General features: G+C 34.9%; 1 protein-coding gene across 1 annotated transcript; it reads right to left on the bottom strand.

Annotated features, from left to right (window-relative positions):
* Nucleotides 1-6,976: 6,976 nt before the first annotated feature.
* Nucleotides 6,977-11,583, bottom strand: LOC148194188 (protein SMAX1-LIKE 3-like). Its single transcript, XM_088095640.1, has 3 exons — nt 9,849-11,583; nt 8,890-9,130; nt 6,977-8,415 (listed from the first exon to the last, which is right to left on the bottom strand). The coding sequence occupies exons 1-3, from the start codon at nt 11,357-11,359 to the stop codon at nt 7,264-7,266; spliced, it is 2,904 nt and encodes a 967-aa protein (XP_087951766.1). The 5' UTR covers nt 11,360-11,583; the 3' UTR covers nt 6,977-7,263.
* Nucleotides 11,584-13,009: the final 1,426 nt, after the last annotated feature.

Below are 13,009 nucleotides of genomic sequence, written 5' to 3'. Positions count from 1 at the left end.
AATGCATCACATTCCTATGTAGTATGTCCTCGGTTTAGATGAAACCGACAACTTTTCCTTTTGTCAGCGTCTTTTGGAGAAGACTTTTTCCGAATTGTAAGAAGCTCAGTATTTAGAGCTTCCTCAAGAACTTTTACCCTGGGTGTGTTGAGGGGAGTGTAATGATTATACATGGGTGTTCGGACGAAATCCTTGTGAAACGTACCTCCATTCCTGTCACTACTGTTGAATGACTGCTTGCCTTCTTTCTTGCTTCCACCTGTAGAGATTTCTTGTTTTTTCTTTCTTTGCGAGATTCGCATGTCCTCCATACAGACGAACTCAGTTACTCTTTCTTGGAGTTCCTCCATAGTTTTTGGTGGTCGCGCATATAATATTTCAGCAAAATATCCTGGTCTCAGGCATGAAGGTAAATTGTTAATAATAAAAGAGTGACTAACCTCTTTAACCCGCCGTGCGGTTTCGTTGTACCTTTTCATGAAGGCCTTTAAAGTTTCCCCTTTCTCCTGTTTAGTGTTTACCAATTCCGCCGGGGTTATCTCTTATTTTTTATTGGAGGCGTATTGCCTTCTAAAGAGGGTTTCTACTGTGGCGAAACAATCCACTGTGTTTGGGGGAAAAGTGTTACACCACTCCAATGCCTCGTCCTTGAGTGATAAGGAGAAGGCTCTGCATATGACCGGATCATTGTCCATGTAGAACGCCATTGCGTTGGTGAAGATCTTGAGATGATTGTCGGGATCTGTCGAGCCATCATACTTCTCTAATGTAGGAGGATTCTTCTCCAGCATTGGAGTTTGTATGATGTTTGTCGTAAAAGGGAGTAAACTGTTAGGACGAACAGTTTGGAGGGGCGATGGTTCTCTCCTTCCTCGACCGTTCGGGTTGGTGTGCTGGGATGACTGCCGAATACGACTTCTCTCGTTGTCATTCTCTTGGTTTGAGGCGGACCGCTCGGTACGGGCTCGTTCCACCCTAAGCTCTGCAATCTCCTTTGCATGCTTTCGTTGCAACTCCTGTTGCGCTTGCGCCTGTGCCTGTATGGTTCTTGCCTGGGCTTGTATCTGTGCTTGCATTTCTGCTATTAAATCTCTGGTATTCTGTTGTTCGTCCATGCTCCTCGTGGTCACCATTTGGGCTTCTTCTGCTTGCTCTCGGCCCCACGGTGGGCGACAAAATGTTTGGTAGATATTTTTGTGGGACCGAGACACTAACCTTTCTAATGTGGCTTTCCTTCTTCTGACCTCTGAATCTCCTGCTCCAAGTTCTTCAAGTCCGAGCCGAGGGGAGAGATACCTACAAAAGGCACTCCGACGCTCAAGTTAGGTGTCTGTTGAAGGAGCTGTTGCTCACAAATGGATATTATGGTAATTGAGTATTATGAACTCAGTAGAGTATGAGTAGAATGTAAATGGAATGTTTTAGAGTATGAATTGAGCCTGCCTTATTGATGTCCTTGACCTTGTATTTATAAGTTGTCACAAGCCAAACAAACTTACCTTAAAATACGGGCGGTTGAAAACAGACTTCCCTTAAAATCCGGACGGTTGCTCATAAACAGCTTTATGAATATCTTTTAACCAGATATCTTTGATTGTTTTGATCATCCACTGGACACTTGACCCAATGAGCGCTAGACCAATTTAATAAAATCGATTGCCCTTGTTGGCTATAGTGGTGACCGAACGGTGCTGAGTGTATGACCGTTCGGTATCTACATAATTGATGAGCGTTGTCGCGGTTTGTCCTGGCTGATGAGCGTTGTCTGGTTGACGAGCGTTATTGCGGTTTGACCTGGCTGACCAGCGTTGTTGTCGATAAACGCTGCTACAGTAGATAGACCTATCGGTCTTGAATGCTAACCGTTGGCCTAGATATTGCATATTTTTTTCGATCATGTGTGAATGTGGTTGTTTGTTATATAGTTTTTTGTAATTTCTTACTTTTTCTTATTATTCTAATATACCTAATATATTAACATCATTCATAGGTTTTGAGGTTTTGATACTGCATCCCTTATTGACTTCCTCATAGTTGGGGGTGTCTCTGCCTTTTGTGTTGAAAGGAACAAAATTAGCATAAACAACAAATACAAACTTCTCCACTTTCATTGAGGCGCATTTATTGATGTAGTTAATGCATTAATACTCTTTAGAAATGAAAAAATAAAATTAAATAAAAGGGTTATATAACTCACTGCAACGTTTATGTACAAAAGAAAAGAAATGTTGAAACTGATTTTCATTTAATGAAAAAGGAAAACAGTAGAAGAGAACTTGATGTTGGGTCAAAAGCTACTATGGTAATTGGTAACCTATACTAATAGTAACTCGGTATTAAACGTGTCAATACTTTTGTAAATGTTAGTAATCAAACAATTCAACAACGACCTAAGTGCTTTAATACGAAATGACAGAGTACATCTCTTTTGTTTGTTAAAATCTTACTATGAAATATTAAAAAACCTATAAATATATATAAGGATATTGTTGTATTGCTTGTCTATAAAAACACAACAATTTTGTTGTTTCTTTTAGTATAAGTTCATTACTATAATAATTTGATTATTTAATAATAATATAATTATTAATTATCTAATATCTTTAAAATATAAGACTTAATTATTTCTAAGTAATAAAATTTGTTTAATATATCTAATTTCTCATATTTTAGGAAGCTTATAAATATATTATCTCATTAAAGGGATACTCAATTAATACTTTTAACACTTATTATCATTGAATAATTTTTTTGGATGAATCTTCTCCCTTTCTCTTAGAAAGGTGGAGTTTTCTCACTAGAAGGCAACAACTTAATTATTGAAGGGAAAACATTTTTGTGACTCTTGTAGCGAGACTGACTTCATATTCCTCTTTAGAGAAACCAAAATAAGTATTTGACTTATCATACAACACAACAAAAAGATCAACAATGGTAACAGAAGGTTCAGTTTCAACTACACTAGCAGAAGATTTGGAAGGAGCTGAGCTGTTCTTATTGTTGTGATTATAGCTTGGTGGAAGACCATGTTTAGTCCAAAATTTTCAGAGGTATGTTTTGTACTTCGACAATGATTACAATATTTGGTGTTGCCTCCAACATATTTATTATAATGTCTTCATGAAAGTTTGAAGAACCTCCATGATTTATGAAAGAGCTTTTGTTGGAATTGTCTTGAAAGTTATATAAGGAAGAGTGGCAAGAACAAATTTCTCTGTTTTGTTTCAAGAGCCACAATCATGTCTAGATGAAGAAAAAAAGGATTGGCAGGATTCGCGAGTTTGCCAAGAAAAATGAAGAATTGATGACAGAAACTTCAGAGGACACAAAGTATAACCTGATACCATCTAATGATTAGAGAAAAAGTTCAAAAGAAAGCTTTTTATTGTGAAAAAGGAATGAATCAAATTACAAAAATATTATGCTGATGTATACAATGATCCAAACAATACTCCTAACAAAAATTAAAAACTAACTTAAAAAAAAGATAGGAAACAAAATGAATTAAACTTCTAACACTATATGATGTAATTATGTGTCCCAATTAAATCCAATACTTTATAATTAACTATAATTAAAAAATATATGGAAAATAATTACACGAAAACTTTTGTTAGAGACTTTACTCGAGTTAGAGTACACAGATTAAAAATAATAAATTAGAAACAATAAACACTTTATGGAAAGAGACATTTATTGTCTTATAAAAAGTTGATGGCAAATGGAGAGCATAAGAAATGATCTATTCTTGGGTTTGACTCCAAATAGTTTTGGGGGTTGGGTCCTTGGTTTATCTAGTGGCAGTGGAGATATTAATGGGCTGAGTGACACTAATTAGCTGATTGATAGTCACTCCGATAATAAGAATGTGCAAGGGTAAAATTGAAAATAAACAAGTAGAGGTAATAGGTGAAACATTCTTACATAAAAAAAAAATAGAACAATTTAAGGATGTTAATCCATTTTTATGTAAAAGATTTGTAATGAAAAATCTAAGATACACTTTTTTTTATCAACAATAAAGAATGTATTAATGGAGAACACATTAATACTTATAACTACAATATACAAGAAACACTCTAGACGATTTAGACTATATGGTCTTATAGAATGAATTTACTCTAGTATATAGTGCATTGTTTTCTTTGCTTATATTCTGAATAAGGGTTAGGATAAAACAATCTAGTAAAACTCATCAGACTGATAAGATCACATTATTTTAATGATAACAAAATATTATTGAGTAATGAAAATAAATTATATTAATTATCTAACATGTGTAGTTATGCATCTGAAGGTCATCAAAATGAAATAACTTATTTAAGAATTGAACACTATTGAACCTAGTCAAACATATCTTTAGATATCGTCTAATATATCATTTATGACCTTTGATAAAAATATTATAGCCATAATGATAAATAGATTAAGAACTAAGTAAAATTACTCTTAATGAATATTTTATCTTTAAATTTAGATAAATCAACATTCCTAAATGTTAACTATACTTGATCAATAATTCTATACTGTTTAAACAAACATTGTTTTGAAGTTTAATATAATGTCTAGAACGAAATAGTGCATAATCATCTAGGACATATATGCTAGAAGCACTAATCGTTACTCTTTAAAATACCTAAATGATCTAGAGCGTCTAAAACTAAAAGTGTTTAACGTATGCTTAATAAACGTTAAACGATATAGAGTTTATAATAGAGCGTCTAATAAAAGAAAGTTAAATCGTCTAAAATACAATTTTGCTAAACACTATATCCTAAATGCTTTAAAAGTTATTCAAAACAGACAAACACTAAACGCTTAAGTCACTAATGCTTTAATGCATGTACGTATAAATATTCTTTGGTATGTTGTGTTGTGCTCTCTTTTTCTGTGTAGATTATCAACTTTATCAAAAAGTCTACTCAGAATCAGAACGACGTTAAGAGATAGAAGGGTATTTAAGGAATGTTTCTTACATGCTTTATGTATGCTCTTTTCGTACACTCATCACAATTGCTCTATCAAGACGCAACATAACTTTTGACTTTATCTTAAAGGCTACATCGCTAAAAGAAAGTGAAAAATTATGAGTAACATATCTTTTTCAAAGAAGTCTATATAAAGGAGTTTGCATGAAAAGAAGAGAAGAACTTTTGTTATTAAGAATATTGCTACGCTCTCTGCTCTCTTTCTAAAGCTCTTAAGATCTTTCTTGAAAAGATCTTTTTACAAGTTTTCATAATTTGTATTCATTTTTAAATCTCTTTAAGAGAGTTATCTTTTGTCATGTAAGTTTCAAAAACACCTTTGTTGTGTTAGATTTAGAATTCAATTCAAACACTTATAAAGTTTAACTCCGTGGAATTAAACGTTCTAAACAGTTGGTCTAGTATTGATACCATAAGTGGTGAAACTCGTCTACCTAGTCTAGTTAGTTTGTAAACTAGGAGTGACAAAACTCATTTCTAGTGGAACCTTTAAAGGTTTTTAAGGGAGAACTAGACGTAGTTCAGTTTGAGTAAACCATTATAAATCATAGAGTGTTTTTCGTCCTTTATGTTCAAACAAGTTTTCTATTCAACGTTTTCGTTAAACTAAAGTATTTAACTACTGTTGTAGACAGTTTAACCTCTGCAAAATAATATTAAATACTATTTGCGAAAAGCTTTTAAAACACTATTAAAACCCCCTCCCCTTTCTAATATTTTCCTGTGTTTCATATACACCTATACTTGATTAAACTTAAATTGTTATATTTGCACATTTTATTTAAAAAGTTTCCTTTAGTCGAGTTATTCATAAACATTGAAAAAATATCATCAAATATTTATAAAATAAGTGTTCTCTATATCATCAAGATAAAAGATAAAAATCAAGATCTCTACCTGGAGATATTACATATTAAGGCGTACCAAGCAATGATCAATTTTTTCGAGTTACAAAATGAGAATGAATTGAAAAGTGTAAATACGACTAACAATATATATTTTATCTTTTATACATTATGGTCTTTTGGGTTGAGTGAAAACATGTGTAATTCTTCATATTTTAAAACTTTCTCAAGTGAGTTTAAACTATGTTCTTTGTGAGAGTGCCTTTTTTCTCTATTTTCTTGTAAGTTCTTAATCTTAGGAGAATATTGAGAAATGGTAACCTAGAGAGACTTATGTACTCGTTGTAACACAAAGAAATTTACATACTCATTATAACTTATGTTTGATTAGTAAAACCTCTTAATTAGTGCATGAGTTTGAATGAACCAATATAAATCTTGCGTGCTAGTTCCTTTTACTAAACATCTATTATAATCATGGAAAAAAATTGTCTACCAACACTATTCTAGAGCCAGTTTGTGCTATCAATAAGACTTTTAGGTTATCATTTTCTTGATATTGTGTTTTTCTTGTTATACTTTTCCCTAATTCCAATTTAGTCTATTAATTTATATTAAAGTGGTATACTTTAGGCAAAACTTAACATTAAGTAATAAATTTTAAACATAACTCAATCTTATAAATTTGTCTCATTTATATGAAAATTGTATTTACTTACATATTATAAATTAATTTGGATATATTTCTAGTCAATCTCTTATATATTATAAATTAATTTAATTATATTTCCGATTAATATAAAATCTTCAATATATCACCATTAATATGAAAAAATTATTTTAATATAAGACAAATTGACGGAGTAAAAAAAAAATTAACAAAATGGCTTGCGACACTATTCTAGACATTATACTATAAAATGTCTCTAAAGCTTAAAATATTACCTCTCTGTTAAACATTTTCCTTCGCATTATAACACATCGCTTTAACTTTATTTTTTTATTATTTTGAGCTTTTAATTTTATTACTTATGTGTTATTTTGAACTTGTTGATCTTATTGTTGTACTTTGTTTTTCTAAGATGAAAATTAACTAAAATAAAAATGTTTTTCTTACATTAACATTTAACAATAGTTATGAAATGGACTAATGTAAAAAGTGACCCTTTTACATGAATTTTATACGGTCAATGCAAAAGGTATTTACTTTCTCTATCTTCTCAAAATAATGTAAGAAAGATAGTTGGATATGCTTGGTAATAATGTACATATCTAGTTACATAATAATATTAAAGGCATGCAATTTGTTTTGATCCCTAGCCCTAGGAAATGCCTAAGAACACAAAGACATGATGAATAAAGAGAATTAAAAGAAGCCTAAACTACAAAAGAGAAAGAAAAAAGATTAGCTATTTTTGAAATTCTTCTTCTCAGAATTCCTGAAAGTTGAATACAATCTTTCTGTCTACGGATTCAAGAAGCCCAATTTCATCCACCGATCGATCCTCAACCTCGTTCTCGTCATCAATGGAAATATTCAAATCCAAAGAAACACAAGGGCTCGTCTCTTCCAAAGTGCCAATGTCACCGTTCTTTTCTTCCTCAGACATCGATTTTTGTTTGACCGAAGGAGAACAAGTTCTTGATCTTGAACTGAAACTTTCACAGCTCAGAATGATGATTGCGTCACAAAGTGCAATCTCTTCACCGTTTGAATCCGTAACTCTCCCTCTCTCCATAGCCCTTTTGAAACCAAGTTGAGAAGAATAATCCGCTTGCTCTATATCTTCAACAAGAAACACTCTATGAGGGTTGTTCATCATTGCTTCTGCGAACCTCTCTATGTAACTGCAACTTGTTTCTTCTCTTGATCTCTTGTTCCTGCTATAATCCTCTGTTGAATCTGCTCTTGTCGACGCAAAACTGCTCAATGCTATGGAAACGACGTGGTCGTGGGACCCAAAAACAAGCCGAGCCAACTCTCTTGTTATTTTCTCTTTACCTTCCACATCAACACCTTGGAAGACCAACCACGTTTCTTCTTTCACTTCTTTAACTTCTTTAACTTTTCCTTTTCTTCTCACCATGCCAGAACGACACTGCAAAATGGTGCTCGCAATTTCCGGTATTATATCCTTCTGCCACGACACCTTCTTCTCCAAAGCATTGCACAGTGTTTTCAAGTTCTCTGAGTTTAACTCTTTGAACCTGCTCACGTCCTCCACTTCCATGACGTCACTGGAAGAAGCGGAGTTAGGGTTGGGAGATGAGAACGGTTGCTTTGTGGTGTCCTTGCTCTCTGGAATGTACACTCGCAAAGTTGGTTCATTGGGGTTGTTGCATCCATTGTTTGAGATCCAGAAATGGTGGTTGTTCAATGAGTCTTTGGGTGAACCCACTTGCCACTCATGATGGGTTTGGTGCAAATTAGAATGTTGTTGTTCGTATGAGAAACCTGAGGTTGAGGAAGAGGGTGATACCGAGGATAGTGTGAGTGTTTTGTCTGAAGGATAAGGTTGCTTTTGGATTGAACTGCACATAGAGTTCCACTTTTTGCAAAGCTCTCCCACTGGGACACAGTTCTGTTGGAATATACGGAAAAAAAGTTAATTTTCATCTTATACGATTATACTGTAACTAATATTACACACTGCATACAAATACAAAAGTAAAACATGATGAGTGTGTTTAATGAAACATGTGGTTTTCTATTGGACAACTGAAAAAAAAAATAAACCAGAAAGTGTTAAGAGAGTTGGAATAGTGGTTGGAAAAGTTTGAGCGTTTTGGGACAGTTATTGTATGAGTGAGAAGCTGAATGAGTCAGGAGAGGATGAAAAGAGAAAAAAAGAAGGAGAGAGAAATTCTTGGTAATAATAGTATCAAAATCCTTAAATATTTTAGGATACCTAAGAATTTCTCTAATTTTAATGCAAATGATATCTTAATATAATATAGTAATAGGTGTGGAATCCTATATATATATATATATATATATATATATATATATATATAGATGTTCCTTTGAAGGTGTGTTTGATTGGGAAAATGAAGACCTGATCATTGTAGGTGATTCCTTTATTCTCATTTTTGTACTGTTGGAGCCATGCAGGGAGGGTTGAAGTTGAGGAGTCACTATTACAAGTACTGCTTTGCAAGCTTCGAATTTCGGTCTCATTCTTGGTGGAAGGTTCCGCGAAGCAAGGTTGTTGTTTGTGATCATCCTCCACTCCTTCGAGTAAGAGCCAGCTACTTCTGTTGTCAGCTTTCTTGTTTATGGCCTCATTTTCTACACCACTGTGGAAAAAGATATAACATTATCAGTTACTGCCTTCATTTATTTTGGGTCATATTCCACTTTCAAAGTTATGCAGACACCAAAAAATGGAAAAGAGGGTCTAAAAGAGATCCTTATTATCAATGTTAATCCAAGGAAAACAAATAAAAATAAACAAAAAGAAGAAAAACCTATTTCCTTAGTTGGTTCTAATCAAATAAAGGGAAGTCACACTGTAACGACTGACGTCTTACTCGTTTCAGTGCATACACTTTTAACCAAAGTTTTTTGCCATTGGTTTTTTCTTCTTATACACAGTAGCCACTTGAGAAAAGAAGTGAGAAAGAAGGAAAAATTCATACAGAAAAAAAAAAAAAAGTTTTCCCAATTTTGTTCACTGTGCATTTCTTCCACTCCCACTTTTCTTTTCCAGTTTTAATCTTTAAAAAGCAAAAGCTAATTCCATTTTTCCCTTTTCCGATGCCTGTTTTGAGCTAATCAACTATTCATCCAAAGAAAAAGAAAAAACAGTTTGAGAAATGGGATAGAGAAGATTGAACAACTGAATCAAAGCCAACCAACAATTAAAAACATGTTTCATCCTATCTGAAACATGAAAATCTCAACTATTAACTTACGAGAAAATGTATATATTATATGTACATACATATATATAATATCTGTAACGTATAATCAAAGGCCTTGTAATTATATGGAACTTTACCAAAACTGATTTACCTGTCAGTGATGAGACTCAAACGCAAGCTTCCCGCAGGGATAGTAATGGGATGAAGATCCCAAAGATTCTCCAACGATGGTTGGCCATTTTTGCATCTCATGTAGGCTTGAAAAGTGGCTACACCCATCAAGCGAAACCTTCCACCATTATTCTCTTCAAACCCACTCACAAGCTTCCCAATCTCCATCACCATGTGATCCACTGGACAATAACACGCTCTCCCTTGTGATCCACAAGCTCTATAATCAAACACCCATTTGAGATCTCCCAAATACAAAACATACCCTTTGCCGTGTTCGCTTCCATTCACAAGACTCCTAAGTTCTTCAACCTTTTGCTCAACTTCCACTCTCGAAACATTCCCAAAAGAAGAAAGAGAAAGAGGGATAAACTTGACACCCCTAAGACACTCACCAGCATCCCCTTTATCAACCTTTTCCATCACTCCTCTAACTACACTCTCCAGACTTGTAACACACTCTCCTACTATCACAACACTTCTTTTTCTCTGACTCCCCAAATTGTCGATAACACTAGCAACATCCTCACCCCTAATGGGATCCAACACCAACCCTTTCTCTCCACTGCTGCTGTTTTCCTTTGCCTTAGTATTACTATTACTATTACTGTTATTGCCACTACCATTGTTCTGAGAGCATATTTCCAAAGAAACTGCCTGTTCAACGTTGCTTTTCACTTGAGTGCTAGAGAACCCAGCCTCCCTCATCACTCGGCTAACGCTAGGGTCATCCAAGATCGAAATAATTAGTTGCTCCAGTTCTATTTTCACTGCCAGAAGAGGCTGTTGTTGATTCTCAATGGATCCACGTCGTTGGTGTGCCTGAGCGCGTTTGAACGCGGCAACCAAAGCGTTCGAGATAGAGGGGCAGGCGTGAGAGTGGTGGTGGTGAGAGCCTTGCAACATGGGACTGGAAGAGGTTGAAGCCGGTAACCGATTGAGCGCAACGTTGAAGCAAAGCTCCAAGGCCTTGCACTGAAGAGGGTGAGAGTGGGATTGGAGACACGCGGTTCTTAGAATCCCGTTGGTGATCGAGAGCATGGTGTTGGCAACGTGGAGTGGCGTCACTTGGGCGTGCCCACGACGCTTCGCCAGTGTCACCGCTTGCTTCACTATGCCTGCAGCTTCCGGTGTTAGACCCTGTTGCACAGCACAGCTTCCTGTTCTCATCTCCGAGGATGATGTAACAGCACTGAAAGCAAGGTGAAAAATTGCAGTGGTGGTTGCAGTTTCGTCGCAATCTTGGATGTTGTTGCAGACAATGGTTTGGAGCAGTGAGAAAAGATTGACGTTGTGACTAGAATACAGTGTCTGAAAACGTTGATATTGAGGTTGATGAGGTTGTTGGTGTTGGCATCTTGGGTAAGAGGGTGGTGGTGTTAATTTGTAGGGTAGGGTGGGGAAGTAAGGTGTTGTTTTGGGAGCAGGGTTTGGAGGGATATGATTTGTAGAGCTAGGTAACGTGATGATAATATAACTGGTTTGATGCATATGAGATATTAAGCATAAAATAGTGAGAAACTTTTGGGGAAAAAGAGGGAGTGTATGGTACGTAATTCCATCACCTTTACATTAACAAGGCTGTCATGTCAAAATTAGAGCAACTTTTTCCACCCCGTTGTAGCCTTTAAAGCTGCCCATTCTGCCCAATACTATTAACTAATCTTTTTTGTGGAGGGTGGGTTGGTCTAAAAGACAAAGAGAGAGGGATGAGAAAACGAGAAAGCGAGAAGGAAGAAGAGAAAGAGAAAGAGGGTATGGAATTTATGGAGGAAGGAGTGTGCTTTTCTTGTGGGTGAGGTAAATTTGTGGCAGATACTATTAACTAATCTTTTTTTTCCCATTCTCTCTCTTTCTTTCCTTGTTGAGTTTCGTTTTCCCTCTCTTCCCTTGGATATTGCTTTCAGCCACATGGCCACGTAGAGGTCGAAGATGCTCATTTGAAGCTCAAAAGCATAAAATGAGCGTCCCTTTTGAGTAGATAATGCCATATTTTACTTTTAATATTGCTTTATGATAGAGCGCTTTACTTTAAGCAAAAGATGGAGGGTATATTAAAATTGGAGCTCTAATAAAATGTGTTTGAAGGAGAGATCAATTAAGAGAGGCGTTTGATGGTGAAAGAAGAGAAAAGATATAGTCATGTACCTTTCACTTTGCCTCAAATCTCATGGTGTTTCTCCAAACACATTAGTTTACTCATCAACTGTTCGGATGACCTTTTTCATACACATTACAATAACCATTATCTTTGTGTTTAAAAAATCAAAAAGTTAAACCGTTATTGGTGGGGGAGAGAGAGAGAGAGAGTATTCAGAAATCATAAATGATTTGCTGTGTTGTAAGCAAGTGTATATATTCCCCTCTTTCGTTCAGACACTCCTTTTCTTGCTAGCATTGCAGAGTGCTTTGGGTTCAAATAATTTTGGTGCCCTTTGTAAGTCTTTTTAGGCCAACAAAGATAGATAGAAGAGACTTTTTGACTGGAAGCCTCAGCTAGCTAGCTCTCTACAGTAATTCATATTCACCAAACCAAAACCATAAAAGTAACTCACAAACAGTTTCTAGATTTGTATTACCTCTTATCAGATTCATTTTGATCCTTATAGTAATTCTAACCACATAATCATCTTGTGGAGCGTGCACTTGCCACTACCCTAAATATATAAATAAAGTTTTGAGGAATTGAAGTTTTAATTTTAAGCAAACAAATCATACAAAATTCAATTCCTGCAAAAATAGTTGACAGACAATCTTATTTTTGTAATCATGCAGACACAAATTCAATTATATAACATGTCTGTTTTACAAGAATGTTGCTGTCTGTATTTGTGAGTTAGAAAAAGAGAAATTGAATATGAGAGAATGGTGTTAGGGATCTACAAAGATGACGTTATGTATTTTGGAGTTGTCAAAATGTGTTGTGAATGGTCATGTGTGTATGTGCGTTCTAGTTTGGTATCAAAAGAGACAAGTCCATGGTTATATATTTGAGTGGGTTTGCACTGTTTCTTTTTCATTGATTGCTCATCAACTAGTTATCCATTATATCACTCACTTTCTTGTATGATTGTTAGATCATTTCTCCCTTTTTTCTTTGTTGTAATGTTTCCTTAGCATGTTTTATTTAACTTCTTTCTT

Source organism: Vigna umbellata, chromosome 8, assembly GCF_029865625.1.
Source record: "Vigna umbellata cultivar VRB3 chromosome 8, Vumbellata_1.0, whole genome shotgun sequence".
Taxonomy (NCBI): domain Eukaryota; kingdom Viridiplantae; phylum Streptophyta; class Magnoliopsida; order Fabales; family Fabaceae; genus Vigna; species Vigna umbellata.
This window is presented reverse-complemented; position numbering and strand designations above follow the sequence as displayed.

Coding starts and splice junctions, on each gene's coding strand:
- LOC148194188 (XM_088095640.1), bottom strand. CDS start 11,359: ATGCATCAAACCAGTTATATTATCATCACGTTACCTAGCTCTACAAAT. Junction 9,131..9,848: donor TTGAGTCTCATCACTGACAG/GTAAATCAGTTT, acceptor CTTTTTCCACAG/TGGTGTAGAAAATGAGGCCA. Junction 8,416..8,889: donor GAATCACCTACAATGATCAG/GTCTTCATTTTC, acceptor ATATTCCAACAG/AACTGTGTCCCAGTGGGAGA.